Raw genomic sequence first — 22,346 nt, forward strand, 5'->3', positions numbered from 1 at the left:
ACAAGCTTTTTCTGCTGCATTGGGACGTGCGGATGTCCTATGTGTTGCATTCTCTGCTGCTCAAGTTGAGATTCTAGTTTCCTCAGTATTGGTGCCAAACAGATTCCAATCGTGTCAAATAATAGTATATATGAAGGAAATCCAGAGGCTGGAGTCCACAGCCTTGTATAAAATAAATAGCCCGGGCCGTTGATTTTGACCTACTGCACTTCTTGGTAGGACAGCCGTAGCAGCGAAATTGTTTGAGCATACAATGAGTACACGCAAGGAGTCTTCCTCAAATACCGCATGCTGGTCCAAATTTGAAGTTACTGGCACTTTCGACTGTTAAGCACATCCATTCTCTGTAAACATAGAGTGCTTGTCGAGAACCCAGATTAGTAACCCTGAGCTACGGCAAATTAGGGGCCTGATCAGTTGAAGCATGAACATTTATTACTTGAGTTTCAAGTTACACGATGTGTTCAAGCCAGTACACGGTTTAAGGTCAAATTCAGTGTATCCATCACGCGCCCGACTCCCCCCCTCCCACACACTGTCACGGTGCATACTGGTGTGTTGAGAGACGATACATAATTGTGAGACCAAGAGGCGGCGCCTACTGAAGAAACCTGCAGGACTGTGCCCAAGCCATTGCTCCACCGAACACACAAAACAACCCAAGTCCACCTAAGGGAGTGTAGAAAATGTTTTTGGAAGACAAAGCGCACCGCAGGGAAAGGAAAGCCAATGACCAGAAGAGAAGGCCAACTAGCTGTTGTGATAGTGCCTCTCCCGCCCTTGTTTCTAGATCTCAACCTCATCACAAACCGTTTCTTGTATCCCAAGGGTCCCGAGGCACCTCCGACTTAGTCCTTTCTCCTCCGTTGAGCCATAGACCGGCAGCAGATAGTGCGCTTCACTCCATAGAGTACTCAAAGCCACCATCATCGACCTTCCTTGGTTGCGGAGGCGAAGGACCTGAAGGATTGGGCACACGGGAAGACTGCATAACGTTACCTTGCACGCCCAGGTTGGGTGACTGGACTTGAGGAGCTTCCTGGGAGTTCGACACCCATGGTGGCGGCGGGTCACGCAACTGTTGCTGCATGAATGTTTGGAATTGTTGCTGTTGCAGTGGTGTCATTCCCTCGGGCCCCACCTGTCCCAGCCATGGCCCTGATTGTCTGTTGGCATGGCTCTGTGCATGTTGGAACTGCATGCCGGAAAAGGTTTGGCCGGGCTGTGGTGCTTGCTTGGGCTGGACTGGGGCGGGGAATTGGCCCAACGATCTGTGATCCATGATGTTGCCTCTAGGAGCGTCCTGCACAGGCATGGATTGGTATGGGACCTGCTGATCCGGCTGCTGAAAACCGACGGTCGGGCTCAGATGAGCTGTTCTCGTCACCGGAGCTGGCTGGTAAGCTTGGCTGTGGACGGCTTGCGCTGGTATCGACGGCGCAATGTTGTACGATTGAGCATTGCCGTAGGGCTCGAAGGTCCCAGTTGAAGCTGCCGACCGCATAAAATCGGCATGAGGTTCTCGCAGGCCACGTTCTTTGGCCCTCCACTCGTTATTCATGCCATATAGATGATCGAGGTACTTCGTGAACTCGAGGTAGGCCTTTGACACAGTCTTGAAATTCTCAACTGAAAGTCGCACATCAGCATTTGGATCCCAGCGCTCATGATCTTCGCCTTGTGCCTTGAACTCGGCCAAAGCAAGGGCCGTCTGGCAGGCGTTCCGAATCTGTCGGCCGTTCCATCTGGCCTTCTCGTGTATTCTAAAATAGTCCAGAGCAAAGTCGATGATCTCGTCACGTTCAATGTCGATGTTTCTCTTGTCGATGTTGAAGCGGTCCTCAATAAGCTTCAGGTTCAGCTTGAAAACAGCCCGAGTCTCCTGGTAACCCAAAGGTGGGTAGTACAGGCTGATATGGACTCGGCTGCGGAACGCCTCGTCAATAACTCCAACTCGGTTGGTGGTGAGAAAGAGAATTCCAGCGTAATATTCAAGGACACGGAGAAAGACTGTACAAGTGCACGGAGGTTGCATTAGCACACTTCACCCTACACCTTGCAACCTTGGAATCGCAATATTTTGGAGGAATACTGACCCGCAACAAGGCCGTTTCTCTCGAAGTTATCGTCAGTCCGAGAAGACAGAAATACATCTGCTTCGTCAAGAAGCAATATACATCCCCATCTATTGGCAAGGCTGAAGTTGAGGTCCAATGCTTGTTCCACCTCTCGAGCAGTGGAGCCGAGATCACCTTCAAAAGAATAGTATCCGTCAATAAATCGTCAAGGGCATCAGAGGAGTGGATAATGAAAAATTGCGCCGCTTACCGCAAGTGATCGTGAAGAGCGGTTTCTTGAACTTTTCTGCAATACCCTCTGGTATATGCGTCAGACTGCTTCGAAGACGTCTTCTTTCAAATTACTCACCTGCAGTACTCGTCTTTCCCACCCCAGGAGCCCCATGCAGAAGCAGAATGAGACCCTTTCCTGTTATATATCACCACGTCAGTAGCCATCGTGCCTAAAACGATGACGGACATCTCTTTCGAGTTGTGTTGCAGGCTTTCTGAGAGATTTCTTAAATGAAGGGTTGAAGGAATCCGGATTCCTACCTTTGCCCTTCACAATATCAGACTGGTCAATGCCGCGCCTCCCATAGTATCTGTTTCGGTAATATTGTGATATCAGTGACATCACAATGTTCTTATGTCCGTCGGGCAACACAAGCTGCTCAAAAGCTGGTTCCTCAACTCTGTTTGTGCTCTTATCTTTCGATTGAACATCACCTCTGGTTTCATCTTCCATGTAGGTCAGATCCAGCTCAGCTGTGATGCTTCAAATTAGCAATGTCCTTAGCTCATTTGAATTCTAACGAAACTATTTTCCACAACCAGAGTGCATAGTGTAACCGACGATACGGTAACAGGCAGTTCTTTCGTATTAATCACATCCCACAATATTCACTCCATCGAGTGCAAGTTGTAGTATCATCCAATAAGATGAGACTCTTCAAGTTGATAAAAGACGCAAATCAACAAGTGGGAAATCAAATTCACTTACCCCATTTTCGAGTTCTCAGTACAAATGCGAATACACGATAAGTCATGATGAGAAACTCCTCGTCCGTCAGAGCATTCTCTCCGATCGTATCCTCCAAAGCCCGTGGGTATACAGCAACAGAAGGTAGTTTTCCGTGTGCCTTGGGGATAAAGCTGTTGACAAAATCTTCTCTGCGGATAGTATCCACGAAATCGTCGTTGAAAACGTACTCGCCCTCGCAACAGGGTCCTAAGCACCGAACGTCGTCCGCAGGGATGGGTTCCGTTGGATTGTCAGTATTGCTGAGTAATGATTCGAGGTTGGGGACCAGCCCTTTCTCAAAGTTCGTACCCGATGCCAATGCTGTTTCGAAGTCGACCACCACCTGACTCTCAACTTCATCACCCTCTGCTGTTGGTCCATTGTAGAATGCGTTATCCAACCTCATGCATGCAGCTTCAAAGAACCTTTTCCCTCTCTGTATCAACCGTTGCCTGAGAGCTGTGGTGTCTGGTGGAACAGGGAGATTCGTTCTTCCATCGACTGCGCAAATGTGAAGCCGAAGTGGATAGACTTCGAGCGAGTCGACCGGTCTCTCGCCTGCAAACGGCTTCACAGCAAATGTGATCAACACCGGCCCAAGCCTTTTCCCGTCGAAATCTACATACACACACGTCACCTCAAAATTCATCGACGAGCCGTTGTCATTGAAGTCGAAAAATGCGTTCTTGAGTGATCCTTTGTGTCTAGGATTGCCGACACCGATGACTTTATACACCTGCTTTCTATCCAGCCTGATCACCTCGTCTCCAGGGCTGAAGAGGTACCATAAATCTCGGAAATAGACTTGCCGACAATGCGTGCCTTGAACATAGTCTCGTCTAGGTACGACGAAGATATCCAGGAACTTGATGACACAGCTAATGTAATTGACTGCTGTCTCTGTTTTGGCTTGCGAGAGCATGATGGTATCGATGGGGTCCAGGGGTGTGCTTTGCTTCCCATCACTGGCCTGGTCGGTGTCTTCGTGTGCTTGAACGCTCACATGGGGTGGATCATCTTGTTTAGTGAACTCGTCGAGCTTTTTCTTCAGGGTTTCCTGTCGACCTCTGATCTTTCGCTCGTTATATATGAGCACGCGATATGGCTGCAAAAGAATGGTCTGAACACCTAAACGCCAGGAAGCTCCGCGCGCAAGTCCAATCGAGGTGTAGATTGACTCGGGACAATTGAGCCGGATCCGCTCTGGAACAACCATCTGCTCTGCCTCGGGGAAATCGAAAGGTATCTCGCTACTGTGCGCTCTCGGAGAGGGCCAGTGTCTCTTCATAAGGTTGACTTCGGGTTCGCCTTCCAATACGTCCACAGCATAGAGAGTCTTCCGGTTTTCGCTGAGATAGGTTTTTTTGGGCGAGCAGGACTTGAAATGCTCCCACTTGGCGCGGATGATTGTAGATCTTGGCTGAACATCGTGGTAAAAGACCCTTCTCGCATCTTCCGCTGGTTCATGCCGTTGGAAACGGTCCACCCAGTCCCTGAGACACTCATATTTTTGCCGAATCACCTCGTGAATTTGACCCCGAAGCTGACGTTCTTGAGCGTCGTATCCTTTAGCCTCCATAGTGTCGTTGAATAGCGATTCAAAGCTTATCCCATCGTACATTTGCGCTGACATGGTAAGATGGCGGCCGTAGTTAGGCCACTCCGACGCCGACCTGATAGAAACGTCGGCTGGCGAGGGCGCGATGCCCCTCTTAGCTTCCCATTGCAGTCTGCGTAGATTGAGCTTCTTCTCGAACTCTTCACGCGCTATCATTTTCTGAACGAAACTCTTCTGGCTATCGTGGAGCCATTCTTTGCCAAATGCGAAAGCCGTTGCTTCCTGCAATAAATGTTGCGATCTCTCCTCCTTCACGAATCTCCATCTCCGGCCTTCCATGTCGCTTCCTTCCTGCTCAATACTCTCGTCCCATCGATTTTCAATTTCATTAAGCTTTTTTTCCAATGGGAACCCAAATTTTACTCTCTCCAAGTCCTGCTCAAGCGCTTCAATGCTGCTTAAGACTTCTGCTTTTGTTTTGCTGCCACCATCCGAGATGCGGACATCATCGCCACTCTTGTTCGTGTCGATAGGTTCCTTGCTTGATCGTTCTGATAGCTCTGATTCCTTCGTTTCAGGAACGTATTGAGCTCGCGCACTGTCATCGTCCTGCGATTGTCGCGAGGCAGTATTTGCTGCATTTGATGACACCCCGTCCTGTATGCCCGGGCCTGGTTGGGTGGGAACATCTTGATTCGGGCTGATCATGTCTTGTGTCGAATATGGTCAGGGGCAAGGTACCTAGGTAGTGACTTGAATCCAATATCGCAAGAATATCAGTGACTTGGGAGATAGAGAAGCTTTTCACTTGGGCAGAGAAGGTGGGATGTTTTGTGTGTTCGAGGAATTGCAGGTGGGGTAGGTAGCTTTTGTCCAAGTGAATTTCGAATATTGTCTTTGTGGAATGACCTCAAAGAAACCACAAAAGAAGCATGAACACGATATCAATAGTTCATTTTAAGTAAATGCCTCAAACCACAAAGTTAAGAATCATGTTCTCAAAAATACTCCAAATGTCCCCGCAAGAAGACACTTTCTGTCGAAGCGGCCAACAGATTGTGACATGAGCAACACAAGAGTGAATACCCTTAAGGAGCTCGATCCGAGTGGCCATTTGATAATACTTGTCGGTCGACTTGCATACCGGTCTGGCGCATTGGTGCTGTGGTGTGACACCACAGTTTCCGCACGTCCAGCCATACTACAAGGCTTGACCGGTTCTGGATGCCGAACCAGATTTTCATGCAATATGAAGCTCGGCTGAAGGGCTTTGGCCAATTATTGGTATAATTGAAAGCGCGTAATCAAGTGTGGCGTTACACCATCTCGGCCAACCCAGGGCCGCCCACTGGGCCTTGAACATCCGCGATGAGGATAGGTTTGTCGCAAAATATGCGGTTGGCCGGCTGAGGTATCTAATTTCATTCCATCAGAACCAACCATATGCCGCTTACTACCTCGGTGTGGTAAAATTCACAAGCCTTGCATGTGAAGCCCACGGCCGTTTTTCCGATAGTCTTAGTTGTGTCTCCGCCCCCTGATACTTGCATGAGACGACTCTGCAGGACTTTTCCAGCGCGGTTTGGCATTCTATACCACCATAGAGCTCCTGTAGATAGAAGTCATGGATTGATCATCCTAAGCATTCAGTTCTCTATGCTGCGGCAGTGCCTATTGTATTAGACAGAGTTCATGTTGGAACTCATGACCAGCAGTATCTCAATAACGAATTTCGCTGTAAAAGCTGCTCGATTTCAGCAGAATGGAGCAGAATAGCCCGCCCAGCGGGCTTCAAAGTCGGTCGCCTGCGGTTCTATTTATAGATGAGCGGCTTCCACATCATGATCCAGCTTTTATGGATGCCCCGAGCGCATTCGACCAGGCTTCTGGCCAGTACTTGCCTGTACTACCTGCTTCCTCGGGTCAAGGTGATGCAGGGAGATCGACGGTAACGAAACCAGAATGGAGATCTCAACCCTCTCAGGGCGAAGTCACGATACCCGACCAGGAACGCCAGACTGCCGATCTGGAATCCATGAAGTTCTGGGACAACATATTCGAAGAGGCGATTGCAATACTGTTGGCTGAATCTGTAGAGCCAAAAATCCTGGGCAGCTCGGCCTGTGGTATTCGTAATGCCAGCGGGTGGGGCGAGGTTTGCTCTCGCTTGAGCAAGGCTCAGAACGCCTACACAGGTGAAGATGGAACTGCTTGCACGCTCAAGCGTATGCGACGCAGAGTTGCCGACAACTTCAGTCAACCTGCGGCACATATAACGAAGCTGGTACCTGTAAGTACCAATGCTGTTCTTTCCATTCTCGGGTTTCAACTTTTGGAACATATCAAGATTTACTTCACACTAGTAGACTGAATAGTAGGGCCCCAATACTAACACGTGCCAGGATATAGAGCCATGGACCACTCCCGTAGCCGGGACATTTGGCCTCCTTCTGCAGGCCATGACGGTGGCGGCGAAAACAAGACAAGAGGTTTTGACGAGTCTTTCAGATCTTTCCAAGACATTTTCGAACATCAACAGTTTCGCTGCTACCTTTCCCAGGGATGACAGTGTTAGAGAGGCATCGGTGTCCCTAGTTGTGTCTATCTTCCAGGCAGTGGAGCAGGCAATGGCATTCTTTCTCAAGAGTTCAGGTAAGTTGGTGTGTTACTTTGGGTGAGCCGGGCGCCAGCTACGGTTTGACTTACGTGGTGTTTAAAACTTGACATAGGTCGAAGAGCCGCAGCGGCCGTGCTTACTGGTAGCGAATATCAGACCACGCTGCTCAACAGCTTTAATGAAGTTCAGAAACGAAGCAATTACCTGGTCCAGAAGGCGCAGAACTCCCATTACGAGGGGACGAGAACTGCAATGCAGGAGATACTCACTCGTGAGGCCCAGCTGCTTGCAGGGCAAGCCGAAGCTGCCAGACACTCAGCTGACACGAAGAACACGATCCTGAGCTTGATGCAGGTGTACGTGAGAGAGAAAGAATTGGATCGGAAGCAGCACCAAGAAGAACTAAGGCGCAGAGACGAGATTCAGAAGCAACAAGATGCAATGCACCGGAGGGACCGCCAAGGTAATGTGCAGTTAAACAACCAAGTCAACATGGTGTTCGGCCTGCTAAAACTGAATCATTGTGGCAGAACTTATTGCACTTATGAATCAGCTTCAAATAGCTCCGCGTCCTGTCTCGCCTCTTCCGGCTCCCCTGGCACTCTTGCCATCTCCATCATCTTGGGACGGACCACCTATGCATGTACCAAGCTTTCCCATCTGGACAGCCCAATCACTTCTACAGCTGCTAGGTGTCCCGGATGTATCTTCTTCAGACCTTTCGAGGGTCAAGAACCTGGGCACAATATTGGCGTTGAAGGACAAAAAGAAGGCAGATCGGGTGGTCCAGAGTGAACTCTTCAGGCAGTGGATGGGTTCTGTCAGGCCAGTCAAGCTTCTAGTACACGGCGACTTTCGCGGCAGCAGAACCGCGTCACCTCTGACCTTATTAACCGCCACTCTGACCGAAGCGGGTCGGGCAGATCCCACTCGCTTCGTTACCCTCGTGTTCTTCTGCAGCTGCCACATTGACCCGTCCGAAGATGCCCTCGTTGGTGGCAAGGCGTTGATCCAGTCTCTCATCTGTCAGTTGTTGCACCAACAGCCTCACATGAACATATCGCCTACCCCCTGGGAGTTCCATCCCGAGCGCGTCGGCCAAGTGGATTTACAACAATTATGTCACCTTTTCAGCCTGCTCGTCCGTCATCTGCCAAGCGAGACCACTTTGTTCTGTTTAATCGACTGCATGGTATTCTACGAGCGCGATGAATTTATTGCCGAAGCGCACTTTGTCCTGGCAGAGATTACGCGACTCGTCGGCGACCCCGCCGTTCAAGCCAACACGAAGCTTCTCATCACCAGTCCGTGGAGGTCAGGCTTAGCACATCAGTTCTTCCAGGGGGACCGTGAAGTTTTAAACATGCATGGTATGCCATCTATTGGGCTTACACCCAGTTCTTCTCGGGTAATCGATCGTTACATGCTGCATTCGGGCTCCGAACCTAGCTGGGAAGGTTCACCTGAGCCTTGGTAAGGAGTAGCAGTGGATATAACTCGGGAGGCATGTTTCGAATTGGTGATTGATACCTCGGTAAGCGGTGCTTGTGCGCTCTACGATAGATGGATCATGGTCTCACTGCTGTTTTCTAGGAGACAATCAATATTTATCCTTCTTGTATTCATCTTTCTGTCGTAGTATCCTGCAATAGTCTTCCATCCGGGGTGCATTGCCACTCAAGCTTCAGAACGGGATGATAGGCTCCCCAGTGTCCCGTTCCATGGCCGGATATATCCATACCGGTGACATCCATGTCAGCCACATGATAACCCAGAGGTAACCAATTGCCCTAATAACTAATCCCACGATAGGCGGTAACCTATCCACGCTGAATTCGCCTTGCCTCGTGACACCCAACCCCTGACTGACCGCCACTCTTCCGGCTGTGGCCAGAGCCAGGTCCTCGAGCATGATGGCCGGCACTTGCCAGCAAAAGAAGACCACGGCACCGCTCTCACGCACGGGAATTCCCATCGCAATGTCAACGAGCAAGAAAAACCCTGCAGAAAGGGCAAACACGAGGCTCATAAATATGTATCGCGCCACCGGGCTATCTCTGGATAGCCGCAGGAAGCGTGACGTGATGCAGTGGGCGATGCTGCTGCAGCCACGGCGGAGGAGCTGGTGTTGGAACTCGCTATGAGGGATACGAAGTCCTGTTAACAAGAATGCACTGCATGAAGATTTACTTGGAGGGCGTATTCCCGGACTTGGGATCGTCCACATCAGGGGAGAACTCACCCCCAAAATTGGCGCAAAGACCACGCCGAGCTCAGCCGACCGAACACGGGTGGCCACACTTGGACCTCAGTGATGCGTAGGGCGACTGCCACCGTGGCGGAGAAATCGTAGAGAAGACTGATGATGACTCGTTGGACTATCCAGTAACCGTGAACATCCAGGATCCTGATCCGCAGCCGCTCCCAGTTGATGAAGCCGGACCAGTCCGCGGTCGGGTCGATGACGACCCCGACCATTGGGATCTCATACGGGGAGAAGAGCACCCAGTTCTGGACGGGATCGCCGGACGGCCTGCCCATGCGCAAGATCAGAGTCAGGATGGCGATCTTGAGGCCCATGCTTCTGATGAATGCTTCCCTGGGTGGGATGTCCGCGCGGTCGAAGCCCCGGGTGTGCTTGACACCCCACGGCGTGCAGGGGAAGCGACTCTGCAGTGCGATGCTGAAGCCGAAGCGCAGGCGTGATGCAACGCTTCTCGGCCGGGGCTGTTCGGTCACCTCAGGACCTTCGGGAGAGTGGCCGCCTTCCTCGGTTGCGTCCTTCTCCTCAGGCTTGCCCTGGTCCCCTCTCTCCGGGGTGGGATCAAGCCCACCAAGGGAGGAGGTCGGGCCGTCGGCGTCAAAGGCCCACCTGCTCAGCAGGACCGTGTCGAGGTACATGAGGGCGAGGAAAACACTTGCAGCACCGACGAAAGGCCGGGCGATGGGATGCTGGACGCGCGCCTCGGATAGCTGGGCGTATGTGGCGAGAAGCGTGACAAGTAACCCTCCGAGGCGAAGAAGGGAGTTATGCGCCGCGAATCCAACCACAATACTCGTGGTGGTCACCTGGACGGCGATGATCGCAAGTGCAGCTATCGGCTGCGGTACACCGGCCATCTTGGCGAATCTTCAATGTATGAATCGGAAAGTCAGATAAATGAGTGGCATGAGGAGGATGGCTCTTCCCAACAACATCGGACAGACAGCTTGGAAATATTCCAAGGCTCGTGGACGACTGCATAGGTGGCCTTGTATGAGCATGCGAGGTGAAAATATCACACAAGTCTGCTTGGCTCGCAGCACGAAGCTAGACTTCGTACGGCCTGGTGCATATAATTTATCACATATTGCTGACTACAGGTGCTCGTCCCCAGGCAATGGCAAGATGCTCATCCATAACTCAAGTCGTGACAGTGAGTAAGTTGTGCAGGTCGCTGTGATACCTCACGCCATGACAGCTGAATTCATCCAGAGGATGCCATATCCGCTATTCTCCACACATGCAGCCTCCTATGCGGAGATAGATGTACAGACGGGAGGGCTTACCATTATAGCGGAGCTCAGACTCAGCCAGCCGCTTTAAGTCGCTTCTAGTTAGAACATCCGCTAACTACTTAAGTAGCCATAGGAATGAGGTAGTATGACCCATTGACGAATTGTATTTGATCTTGTACCTCTCTGGTGAGCATTAGTTGAACGCTCCATTGCGCCGGTTTTGATTCCGTGGTGCTTCTCCACTTTTTACCAGTCCGTCTGCCATAGCATGGAGGTACAAGAAAGGGCGCAATAGCATTATGAAGTCAATCAGAGCTTCGGGAGAAGAGTGTGAATACCGAGGTAAATAGCATCACGTTGGGCAAGTCTGTGACGTGCAGTTGACAGCTACCCAGGCAATAGCTTGCTGCTACTCCAACGTGCGTCTGGACTTTCGCCACCGTGAGGATGCCAAGCCAGCGGGTTTAGGCATGTCCCCTGCCAAGGGCCGGGGGAAGAGTACAGGCGGGATCCGACACCGTGTCAAGAATGTGGGTCCAGATGGATTCCTTCAATGTTGGCTTCACATGTTGGGCGCCCTCGAGACATGTCTCAGAGCCGACCGCAAGCCCGGTGCGCCTCAGCCTCTTCTTGTCAGTCTGGTCAAGTAGCTTGAGCCGCCTTTGCATCCGAAAACGCACACGCGCAGCTCACACACACCCGCACATGAGCTGACACGGAGGGGGTGCATCCGCTGACCACTTCATGCCGCCTCGGTCCGCAGCAGCCACGACATTCCTCCTCCTTGGCGCCGTCACCTGAAGAAACGCGACCTCGCCGAGCTGAGGTTCGGACCACAATCCTTGCCATATACGCGGCTCTCACGTCACTTGCTCACATCTGAGCGGGCTGCAAACCTGCATGAAGCCCGCGTCGTCGACGCCGAGCTGAGTTATCGACCATGGCGAGCGGCGCGCTGCCCCGGGGCGCCAAGTACAAGGAGAAGGCCGGCACGCCGTACCGGCCCAAAAGACTCCCACGCCGTCCCAACAGGAGACAAGTGGTGGTGTACACACTGGTATTCTTCCTGGTCGTGATACTAATCCCGGTGCCCGGGTTTACATCATTCAGAGGATCAGTACTGGACCTCATCATCCCGGGGCACGCCGTCCCCAAGAGACTGACGCCGGCGCGGGGCGTCCTGAGGTACATCGACCCCCTGATCGGCACGACCAACGGCGGCCATGTGTTCCCCGGCGCGACGCTGCCGTACGGCATGGCCAAGCCCGTGGCCGACTCGGCCAACACGCACGAGAACGCGGCGGGCTACGTGGAGGACATGAGCTTCATCAGCGGCTTCTCGCACCTGCACGACTCGGGCACGGGCGGGCGGCCCTCGATGGGCCAGTTCCCCCTGTTCGTGCACCCGGGCTGCCCGGACGACGACGTGGCCAGGTGCAAGTACATGACGCTCACCCGGGCCGTGATGCGGTGGCCGCTCTCCTCCAAGGCCAAACCGGGCTACTTCTCCATCCGGCTCAAGAACTCGGTCGCCGCGGAGATGACGGCGGCCGAGCACACGGCGCTGTACCGGTTCCGCTTCCCGGACAAGGACAGCCCCCAGGACGGCGACGGCAAGAGCGTGCCGTACTCGCCGCTGATCCTGGTGGACCTCAACGACCTGGACAACACACGGCACGGCGGCGGGATCCGCGTCGACGCGGACACGGGCGGCGGCGCGCGTATCACAGGTGACAGCAAGTACCGGCCGTCGTTTGGCACCGGCGAGTACGACGCCTTCTTCTGCGCCGACTTCAAGGGCGCCACGGTGCGCAAGGCGGGCACCTTCATGCAGGACGTCCCCGACGCGGGCCGCCGCATCCTCGAGAACGACCCCGGCGGCGACTTCAGCCTCCCCGGCGGCTCGGTCGGCGGCTGGGTCCAGTTCGAGAGGCCGCCCGGGGACGAGATCCTGGCGCGCGTCGGGCTGAGCTTCATCTCGCGCGAGCAGGCGTGCCGGAACGCCGAGGCGGAGATCCCCGGGTGGGACTTTGCGGGCGTGCGGGCGCGGGTGGAGGACGCGTGGGCCGACAAGCTGAGCGTCGTCGAGGTGGACGAGGCGGATGTCGACCCGGCGCTGCTGGTGACGTTCTGGTCTGGGCTGTACAGGACGATGCTGTCGCCGCAGAACTATACCGGGGAGAACCAGCTGTGGAAGTCGGATGAGCCTTACTTTGACTCGTGAGTGAGACAGCCCGCAAGCAGACACGGGAATAAGTCTGACCGTGGTCGTTTGTTCTTCTTAGGTTCTACTGCATCTGGGACTCGTTCCGTGCTCAGCATCCCCTGCTGAGCATCATCGACCCCAACGCGCAGGCCCAAATGGTCCGCACACTGGTCGATATCTATCGAAACCTTGGTAAGCACGGCCTCAAAGGACAGGGCTCAGTTCAACCGTTGACAAAGAATCACAGGCAAACTGCCAGACTGCCGCATGGCCTTCTGCAAGGGCTTCACACAAGGCGGTACCAACGCCGATGTCGTGATCGCAGACGCGTTCCTCAAGGGCATCACGGACGGCATCGACTGGGAGACAGCCTACGCAGCAGTCATATCCGACGCCGAGGAGGAGCCGCTGAGCTGGAACACGGAGGGCCGCGGCAACCTGGTCAGCTACCACAAGCTGGGGTACATCCCCTACGACGACCAGGACACCAACGGCACGGGGCGGAGCACGCGCAGCATCTCACGCACAGTCGAGTACGCGTACGACGACTTCGCCATCGCCCTCCTCGCAAAGGGGCTGGGCAAGGAGGACGACTACCACAAGTACATGCAGCGCAGCGGCAACTGGCGCAACCTGTGGAACCCGGAACAGGGCGACGTGCTGGTGCAGCCCAGCAGGCAGCTCGGGGCCGAGGAGGAGGAGCACGTGTGGAGCGACTGGAAGGGGTTCCTGCAGGAGCGCGGCGTGGACGGCAGCTGGCGGTACCACAACACGCGGACGTGCAGCCCCGTGCACGAGATGCACCGGTGCTACCTGGACACGGGCATGGGCACGTACGAGGGCAGCCCGTGGCTGTACAGCTTCTTCGTGCCGCAGGACATGGCGGGCCTGATCCGGGCGATGGGCGGGCCGCAGCTCTTCGCGCGGCGGCTCGGCTACTTCCACGAGAGCGGCATCATCTACATGGGCAACGAGCAGTCCTTCCTGCCCGTGTTCCAGTTCCACTACGCCGGCCGGCCCGGGCTGAGCTCGTACTGGGCGCACCGGTACATCCCCAGCCTGTTCAACACGACCTTCAACGGCATCCCCGGCAACGACGACTGCGCGATGGGCGCCTTCTCGGGCCTGGCCATGATGGGCTTCTTCCCCGTGGCGGGCCAGGACGTGTACCTGCTCACGCCGCCCTTCTTCCGCGAGGTGAGGCTCAGGGCGAGGAGCGGGCGCTGGTCCGTCATCAGGGTGGCCAACTTCGACCCCACGTACGAGGCCAAGTACATCCAGAGCGCCACGCTCGACGGGAAGCCCTGGACCCGGAGCTGGATCACGCACGACTTCTTTGTCAGGGGCGGCGTGCTGGAGTTTGTGGTGGGCACGAGGGAGGGTAGCTGGGGCACCGCCGACGAGGACCTGCCGCCGAGCTGGTCCGTCAAGGCGATCGGGTAGATGTGTGTAGTCATAGTCGTCGTATAATAGCATATTGAGAGTGAGAGTTGTTGCCATGATGAGTGTTGACATCAGGTCGATGAACGAACCCAGGATCCACTTTGGGCGAAGAGAGGAAGCGAAGGGGGTCCCTCACACGTGCTCTCGCGCTGGGACGGGAAGATCCAAGGGTTGGGGGAGAGTGGGGAGAGGGGGATGAGGGGGGTGAGGGGGGTGAAACGCGCCTCGGTCGCGTCAATTCTCCGGCTGAAATTAGGAATGACGTCTACACTCGAGCCAAAGCCTCTCGCTGCTCTGCTGCATTGTATAGCATTACTGCACTATCAACCTGCATTCTTATCTCATTGACCTTCTGCTGATCAGCTACGTACACACATACCTAGGTACGCCTTCGAAATGCCCCCTCGGAAGCGAGGAGCCGCGTCGCCCGCGACCCCCGTGGCATCCGGCGGCCGCCGGTCGACCCGCATCAGCTCGTCCGGCAAGAAGAGCCAGTACTTCGAGTCCGACCCCGACGAATCTGACGACAAGATCGAGGACTCGTCAGCGAATGACTCCAAGGCGACAAATGGCAATGGCACAGGGAGGAAGAGAGGCAGGCCGCGCAAGAACCCGGTGTCGCGTCCGACCTCTGCCAAGAAGAAGGCCAAGGTCGAGAGCGATGACGACGGAGACGAGTTCCGGGACGAGGCAGAAGAAGAGGAGGATGACGACGACGACGAGCTGGACGAGGACGAGGAGCCGAGGGTCACAATCACGCCGCTGAAGAAGATGCGACCCGCCGGCGATATCGACTACCAGGATGACAGGCTGCATCCGAACACTCTGCTGTTCCTCAAGGACCTCAAGGCGAACAACAAGAGATCATGGCTCAAGTGTAAGCCACATAGCCATGTCCCTGGCCTAGAAAGGCTACAGCTGTACGTGGACCCCGGCTGACCTACCACCCCCCTCCAGCCAACGATCCCGAGTACCGCCGCTCCCTCCAGGACTGGAACAGCTACGTCGAGACCCTGATGCAGAAGATCATCGAGGCAGACCCCACCATCCCAGAGCTGCCGCTCAAGGACGTCGTCTTCCGCATATACCGCGACATCCGCTTCAGCAAGGACCCCACCCCGTACAAGCCGCACTACAGCGTCGCCTTTTCGCGCACCGGGCGCAAGGGCCCCTACGCCTGCTACTACGTCCATTGCGAGCCCGGGTCGTGCTTTATCGGCGGTGGTATCTGGCACCCTGACGCCTCGCACGTGGCAAAACTGCGGGCCTCCATAGACGAGAGGCCGCGGAGGTGGAGGAGGGTGCTGCTTGACGATGCCTTCCGGACCACCTTCCTTCCTGGGGCCAAGAGCGGCGATGAGAAGAGCTGTGTCAAGGCGTTTTGCAAGGCGAACGTGGAGAACGCCCTGAAGACGAAGCCAAAGGTACGAAGCAACTCTTGTCCTCGTTTCCCCTCGCCACTCCGGATATCCCAACTTCTGACACCGAGGCCCAACTGTACCTCTTGACTTGGTGCTCGGAACTGAGCTAGCTAGGTTATGCTGGCTGGCGGTGGGGTCCGGCTGGATCTCGGAGAGACGTCGAGGCCCGCTTCCCGGGGAGTGCCGGCCGGTGAGAAACTTCGAGCCAAATAGCTGCTAACCCACCCACCCCGTGATCACAGGGATTCGACGCCGATCACCGAGACATCGAGTTGCTTAAGCTGCGCAACTTTACGGTTGGCAAGAAGATCCCTGACAGCATCTTTACCGCGGACGATAGCCAGGACAGGATCGCGGACATTATCAGGGCCATGGTTGGATATGTGAGTGGAGCGTGCTTTTCGGCATCAATGTGAAACCCCCGTGGCTGACTAGGTCCAGGTGAGCTTCTTGAACGACGTGGTCATGCCGGATCCGAACCTGGACAGCGAATCGAGCTCGGAGGACGAAGACGAGGATGAGAATGGCGACGGCGAGGACGGCAGCGCAGATGATGAATGAGGGCGCCGAGCCTGCCCTTCTGTGGCTCGGTATCGCATGATACTGACGTCGTCTGTGTAGATATCGCGCAGGGTTTCAGATATCAGGCGTCGACGGCCGAGGCCTCTTGGATTGTGGCTGCTCACCTTGGCTTGTTAATCGGGGACGAATTCCTACCTCGTCTTGCCTCCGTCCTCTCAAGGTAGACAGTTCTGGATGCACCGGATGAGATGTGATTGGTGGTCAAGGAGACATGACAGGTCGTTTCCACCTCACCTGGGCTCGGGGTTCTTCGTCCGCCCGTCTCAATCACATGTGCGCGCTGCTCACATACCAGCACCAAGGGCATCCCCGAACGAGGCCGGCTGCCATCTCAATTATGGGTGGCCTCTGAGACCATCATCTGATGCAGGCAGCCCTGATCAGTCCCAGAGGCCGCACACCTTGACCGATGCTGACTCTGGCCAACACATGATGGTGTGACTGATCTGCTAAAAAGAATACTTCTTACTCGGTCGTCACAAAATGGCTGGCCTCCACAACAAACATGGCGAGCGATTCGCAGCCGCGCGAGTTATCGTGATCCACTCCACCCGCCGCATTCCTGTAATGCGATTGGCTCCGCAGGCGGCCTAGGAGGGTCTTAACCTTCGGCCCGCCACTATGGATACTCACTCCCCAGTGGAGACCTGGCCGGGCCCTTGGGCCTTGGTCGCCGGACAATTTTCATGCAGCGATGATGGCTGCCAGCTCTGCCCGTGGGGCTAGGAAGAAGCAAGAGCAGCTGACAGGTTCGTTCCTGAATCTCAGATTGATTGCGGCCCGCGAGTCACATCCAGAAACGGTTTGGTTTTGGGTCCCAGTGGGCTGGTTGGTTGGTGCGATCTGCCAGGGCTGACTAAAACAAAAGTTTGCCCAGGCAATCCGTACCGGACGGGCCCCCCTGCCAGGGGTTTCATTGCACACAGGCCTGCCTGACGTCTTCTCCAGCTGCCAAAGGTGCAAAAAAAGAAGCATAAACACATCGACACTTTAAGCTCCCCCTAATTATATGGAAACAAACGGGTGGTTTGTGTGTCCCGGCCCACACTCCTGGGGATCAGAAACAAAAGGAAAAAAGGAACCTTAACGACCTCAGCCTCGTGCAGTGGTGGTGTGGTGCATTGCAGTACAGATGAACCGCAAATCGGACGGTGTGGTGCAACCCTGTTCTATCTATATACCACGGCACTGGTGTAAGTCCGACTCCTCCAGCCTGCTGCAGCTTCTCATGACTCGGCCCCACAGGAGCCTCTCGTGTTTTTGGCCAACGGCCAGCCCAATCGGAGACTTGACAGCGCTCAACGGCCAGGCCGACCAGCTGGTTGACACCGGGGAGAAATTTGACGGGTGGACGGCCGTGCGTCCGAGCGTGCACCTCGCCCGAACCGCCAGGGCGGGCTGAGCTGACAGGGCAGGGGGGAGCCGCTACGGGGGAGCGATGCCCAGGCCGCACATAGTCATGTTTCGGCCGACAGGTTCATGGATGCGAAGGGTTAGTTCGTGGGGGGGCCTCCCTCCCTCCCGGCGTCTGCTCGTTGAATTGTTCCCCTTCGACACTAGCTCTCAGCCCGCGGCCATGTCCCCTGCACAGGAATATGCCGACGTCAATATGGGTGGGTTGGCTTCCGGGGTATTTTGGTGATCCTCTCTCCTTTTCATTAGCGGCTTGGTTGGGTTGGAGGATGGATCACCGGGCGAGTGGACCAAGTGGGCTGCTCCAGACCGGCTTGGGCAACTCAGCCTTCAGGATGGATGTTTCTTCCCCGGACGCGTGCTCGTGCTAACGCCACAGACATATTGCGGCCTCATGCGATGAATCATTGGCGTGCAGGACCCGGGTTGGCTTCCGGAAGGGGAAGGAAGGCATCACTTGCCATGGTTGGTTGGGTTGTTGTGGTTGTTGTGTTGTGTCTATAAGTGTTCGAGATGTTCTCTCTCGAGACTCGGACACAATTCTGTTGATCCAGCAGTCTACCATCAGCAAAAGAGACGCATCCTACCTTCACTTCGCCAAAGGCGTTCTTTACTTCACCTATCCTTTTTCAGAAACAACAGGCTTGAGGCCGTCCTTCATTCTCATCCGCCTCGCTCCGGTTTCTCACATACCTCCTTCCGACTACCAAAGCTTCCGTTCTTTTTCAACCGCAGCAATGCATTACCAAGCTCTTCTCGTAGCATACTTTTGCTCCACGGCGGCTGCGCTGCCTCTTTCCACAAAGACCACCCGCCAGAGCATCCCAGGCTTTGGGAGTGGCACCGGCACCGGCTTCCCAGGTCTCCCCAGCGGCGGCAACACTGGCGCAGGCGGCCTGGGCGGCCTCCTGGGTGGTCTAACAGGTGGCTCGGGAATCCCTTCGATCCCAGGCCTCGGCAGCGGTGGCATCCCGTCTCTCCCAAGTGGACTTCCGGGCCTCGGCGGCGGCGGGGCTGGCGCAGGCGGGCTGGGTGATCTCCTGGGCGGCCTCACAGGCGGCGCGGGAACAGGCCTCGGAAGTGGTGGCCTCCCGTCTCTCCCGAGTGGCCTTCCGGGCCTCGGCGGCGGCGGGGCTGGCGCAGGCGGCCTGGGCGATCTCCTGGGCGGCCTCACAGGCGGCTCCGGGACCCCTTCAATCCCCGGGCTTTCAGGCGACAGCGCCGCCCCTGCGGCGGGATCCGAGGCCTCCCCCAGCCCGACCGACGCCCTAGCCGACACCTCCGCCTCGCCCAACACAGCCGCGGCCGCCCCCGCAGCAGAAGGCGCAGCCGGCTGCAAGGCCGTGACGGTAATCTTTGCGCGCGGCACGACGGAGCCCGGCACGCTGGGCATGGTCGTCGGGCCGGGCCTCAACACGGCCGTCGCGAAGGCGCTGAACAACAACGGCGTCGTGACGGGGGTCGCGTACGCCGCGTCGGCGGGCGGGATCGCGACCGAGATCGGCACGGGCGGCGCGGGGACGCAGGCGATGGTTAAAGCCGTGGCGGACGCGCTGGCGGCCTGCCCGGACACGCAGATCGTGCTGTCGGGCTACTCGCAGGGCGCGATGCTCGTGCACAACGCCATGAACAGCCTGGACGCGGCGCAGGCGGGGAAAGTCAAGGCCGCCGTCACGTTTGGCGACCCCTTTGTGGGCCAGGCCGTCAAGGGCGTGCCGGCCGGCGCGTTCAAGTCGTTCTGCGCGTCCGCCGATCCTGTCTGCACCGCCGGGGCCGGCGCCTCGCCGTCTGCGGGGGGCACCAAGAGCGCCAGTGCCTCTGGCCACCTTGGCTATGGGTCTGATGTCACTGCTGCTGCGGAGTTCATCAAGGGCAAGGTCACCGTTTGAGGTGTTGGATTCTCTGCGCCATGCGCTGATGGGGGGGGGGGGGTGGACGCAGGCTTGCTTGCCGTGGTCAATTCCGTCGTCGTTAGAAATTTGTGTATATATATATCTTCACCCGACCCTGTCGGCGCTCTTGATACTTCCAGGCATCACCTGTGTCTAGCTGACAGGTGTCAATAATTTTCTACTACTTTGATTCTTAGCAGATGCTACCGTCTCGGCCGAGAGAATGCTTCTCCGTGCAGTTTTTCTGGTGCAAATACGTTTGTTTGTCCCCTTTCCGATAGACGTTCAAAGACACGATCACGATTGCAGCGAGCGTGATGCTTCGATACATTTTCAAACAGCAAAGGAAAGGCATGGGACCTCTTATTGGTCGCTGGAAGAACGGTAAATTCTCTGAAACAGCAATAATTCTTGCTAGTATCGCACGGGCTTTTTTTCCAAGGTTACTAGGCTATTGCGCCCTATGTGGTTTCGCTTCTATTCCGTATACGTCTAAGGACATATATGGTGCCTTTATATGGTGGTAAGCACTTAAGACCTAGTGTTTGGAAAGAATATGATGCTGATAACGATAGTTATAATATGATAGGTGCTTGTGGCCTCAGCCTTGCGACGTATAGACAAGGCTAAGGGGCACCGTCTTGACGAATTGCGCCCTATAACCGTAGATGTTTGTTGCCGTCTTTAGATGTCGGTTTCTTTCCACCCCTCATGGAGGAGATGCTCTACTATTTTGCCTCCCCTAACTTGTGGCGTTATGTTTGTGAAAACGAACGACGGCAGAATGACGACCGGTAAGCCCCTGTACTCTAGTCCTCAACTGTCTGGCTCGTCGCTTTTGTGTGGTCTAGCCCAAGCCACGGGCTGATGTCACCAGCACGGGGCTCCAGTATATTGTGTAGCACTACTGTCTATAAATACGGTCTTCCCCTCCTCGTTATTCATAGTTAGGAAAACAGCCAACTTGCTCTGTTTGATATTCCCCCCTCGAATTCGTGGAGCCTGGGACGGACGATTGGTCGGACGGGGAGAATTTGCAATGACAATTTCCACCACCAAGCGATACTTCATCTACTCTTCACTTTGGCTCGGCTAGCTCGACCACCTGCTCAACTTCAAATGCAGAATCGTATTTTCACCCCTTCAGGCGGGCATGTGCTTATGGTCATTTAGGTGTTTATCCGAAACCCGCCTGGGGTATTCAATGATGAGATGACGGCGAGAGGCCAATCGGATCCCAGAAGATTCTGTACGTTTGTAAACTGTCGTATTGGATTCTATTCATTTTGGTCTGGCACAGAAAATTGCATAGTGGCAGAACAAGAGACGTCTCGTTACCCACTACCCAGGTAATGTATCCACCATCGCGGCCCTTTCATGCCAGTACCGAGCTCGTAGCTGGAACAGACATCACGAGGGATTAACTTCATCCGTCAGATGATCGGTCATCGTCTTGCTGCTTGATTTCCCAGAAGGCCCACAGTTCCCACTGGGCGTTTACGCCCGAGTGATCCCTTCATATACGTGTGGTTCAAGGGTGCGGACCGATCTATTGTGTCCTTGCATGGCTCAATATGTGCACAGTCATAGACTTGTGTAATCATGAAACGAGATCGGGGCTCTCGTGGGACGCAATACCAGTATGCCTGCCAAGGTCGTCGTTCTAATAACCCAATCCCGATGTCGCTGGCACCTACGGATTCCAGTGCTCTTGGAGACAGCCAAGTGCTTCTGAAACTTCGATTGAATGGGAACTAGCGTGATAATTCCTCGTCTAAGGCATGGCTAGGGAGACTTTGAGCGTTGTCATGGCACTGTATCTTTTTAACCGCTGGGTCTTGAGCTTTTACCACCGTATGAAGGCGCCATGTAGTTATGTCCTCGGACGTAAACGGAATAGAAGCGAAACCACATTAGAGAAGAATCCCATAAAGGGAGACCCAGTGAAGAAAGATTTGGCTCTTCCCCATAACTCCCAGCCAAACGGTCCATGGTTCAGTGACAGTGGAACTTAGCGGTGTTAGTCGGCCGCATATGCCAGTGCTGATAGGATACACCCGTGATCTCTACAACCTCGGTAATGCCAACAAATGTCAAAAACGCGACACAGTCTGCCTCAAATAACGGCGTCAATCCGTGCTGGCTGCTTGCAGTGAAGCGATCAATGGTATAGGCACAAAACAAGTCTCAGTTAAGTCATTAGGAGATCGAAGCCAATGGCGTCTTGACACACAAAACAAGACTCTTTACATTGCCGTTTGGCAGTTCCATGTCTTGTCGACTCCTTTCGAATCGACATGCGGTCTGCTCATGGTCGACTCTGCGTAACGCAAGCCTCTTGCACGACATTCAGGTTTCAACGTTGCGCGAGCCTCGGCCCCTTGTCTCTTTGCGCGAGACAGGCCTCGGAATCAACATTTCGGATACCTTCCAGTTGCGGCCGCCACGTAGCGCTTGCTTTTAATATGGCTCGATTTACAATTCCGCCAAGAACCTTGGAAATAATACCCGTCATTGCTGTCTGAATATGGTAGGCCATGCTCACTTTCCTGTCGCAAGTACTACCCAGATGGTGTGTTTGGAGCAACTCCGTGCTGTCCGGGAGAAGCGTGGGGGCTCATCAGCCGTATCGTTT

At 55.1% G+C, this 22,346-nt stretch overlaps 5 protein-coding genes across 5 annotated transcripts; 4 read left to right on the top strand and 1 right to left on the bottom strand.

Moving 5' to 3' along the window:
- Positions 1 to 417: 417 nt before the first annotated feature.
- KVR01_000305 (uncharacterized protein) lies at positions 418 to 5,773 on the bottom strand. Its single transcript, XM_044788171.1, has 6 exons — positions 3,061 to 5,773; positions 2,613 to 2,825; positions 2,428 to 2,487; positions 2,329 to 2,376; positions 2,097 to 2,252; positions 418 to 2,010 (listed from the first exon to the last, which is right to left on the bottom strand). Exons 1-6 carry the CDS (start codon positions 5,345 to 5,347, stop codon positions 899 to 901), a joined length of 3,876 nt encoding a protein of 1,291 aa, XP_044650254.1. The 5' UTR covers positions 5,348 to 5,773; the 3' UTR covers positions 418 to 898.
- Positions 5,774 to 6,227: 454 nt separating this feature from the next.
- Positions 6,228 to 8,881, top strand: KVR01_000711 (uncharacterized protein). Its single transcript, XM_044789938.1, has 4 exons — positions 6,228 to 6,929; positions 7,042 to 7,291; positions 7,369 to 7,719; positions 7,787 to 8,881. Exons 1-4 carry the CDS (start codon positions 6,402 to 6,404, stop codon positions 8,731 to 8,733), a joined length of 2,076 nt encoding a protein of 691 aa, XP_044650660.1. The 5' UTR covers positions 6,228 to 6,401; the 3' UTR covers positions 8,734 to 8,881.
- A 2,325-nt stretch (positions 8,882 to 11,206) lies between these two features.
- Positions 11,207 to 14,492, top strand: KVR01_000705 (uncharacterized protein). Its single transcript, XM_044783794.1, has 3 exons — positions 11,207 to 12,974; positions 13,040 to 13,152; positions 13,208 to 14,492. The coding sequence occupies exons 1-3, from the start codon at positions 11,695 to 11,697 to the stop codon at positions 14,401 to 14,403; spliced, it is 2,589 nt and encodes an 862-aa protein (XP_044650654.1). The 5' UTR covers positions 11,207 to 11,694; the 3' UTR covers positions 14,404 to 14,492.
- Positions 14,493 to 14,799: 307 nt separating this feature from the next.
- Positions 14,800 to 16,385, top strand: KVR01_000395 (uncharacterized protein; the record flags this gene model as incomplete). The annotated part of the gene is made up of 4 exons (XM_044792668.1): positions 14,800 to 15,280; positions 15,361 to 15,827; positions 16,067 to 16,207; positions 16,266 to 16,385. The coding sequence occupies 4 exons, from the start codon at positions 14,800 to 14,802 to the stop codon at positions 16,383 to 16,385; spliced, it is 1,209 nt and encodes a 402-aa protein (XP_044650344.1).
- A 2,171-nt stretch (positions 16,386 to 18,556) lies between these two features.
- Positions 18,557 to 19,713, top strand: KVR01_000946 (uncharacterized protein; the record flags this gene model as incomplete). The annotated part of the gene is made up of 1 exon (XM_044793004.1): positions 18,557 to 19,713. One exon carries the CDS (start codon positions 18,557 to 18,559, stop codon positions 19,706 to 19,708), a length of 1,152 nt encoding a protein of 383 aa, XP_044650895.1. The 3' UTR covers positions 19,709 to 19,713.
- Between the last annotated feature and the right edge of the window lie 2,633 nt (positions 19,714 to 22,346).

This window comes from Diaporthe batatas (genome assembly GCF_019321695.1).
Source record: "Diaporthe batatas strain CRI 302-4 chromosome Unknown Contig00001, whole genome shotgun sequence".
Classification (NCBI taxonomy): Eukaryota; Fungi; Ascomycota; class Sordariomycetes; order Diaporthales; family Diaporthaceae; genus Diaporthe; species Diaporthe batatas.

What these genes read in the sequence shown, in the direction of transcription:
- KVR01_000305 (XM_044788171.1), bottom strand. Translation starts at nt 5,347, where the DNA reads ATGATCAGCCCGAATCAAGATGTTCCCACCCAACCAGGCCCGGGCATA. An exon ending in GGGAAAGACGAGTACTGCAG is followed by an intron (nt 2,377 to 2,427) that starts GTGAGTAATTTG and finishes CGCATATACCAG; the next exon opens with AGGGTATTGCAGAAAAGTTC. An exon ending in GCTCTTCACGATCACTTGCG is followed by an intron (nt 2,253 to 2,328) that starts GTAAGCGGCGCA and finishes ATTCTTTTGAAG; the next exon opens with GTGATCTCGGCTCCACTGCT.
- KVR01_000711 (XM_044789938.1), top strand. Translation starts at nt 6,402, where the DNA reads ATGGAGCAGAATAGCCCGCCCAGCGGGCTTCAAAGTCGGTCGCCTGCG. An exon ending in ATATAACGAAGCTGGTACCT is followed by an intron (nt 6,930 to 7,041) that starts GTAAGTACCAAT and finishes AACACGTGCCAG; the next exon opens with GATATAGAGCCATGGACCAC. An exon ending in ATTCTTTCTCAAGAGTTCAG is followed by an intron (nt 7,292 to 7,368) that starts GTAAGTTGGTGT and finishes AACTTGACATAG; the next exon opens with GTCGAAGAGCCGCAGCGGCC.
- KVR01_000705 (XM_044783794.1), top strand. Translation starts at nt 11,695, where the DNA reads ATGGCGAGCGGCGCGCTGCCCCGGGGCGCCAAGTACAAGGAGAAGGCC. An exon ending in GATGAGCCTTACTTTGACTC is followed by an intron (nt 12,975 to 13,039) that starts GTGAGTGAGACA and finishes TGTTCTTCTTAG; the next exon opens with GTTCTACTGCATCTGGGACT. An exon ending in CGATATCTATCGAAACCTTG is followed by an intron (nt 13,153 to 13,207) that starts GTAAGCACGGCC and finishes AAAGAATCACAG; the next exon opens with GCAAACTGCCAGACTGCCGC.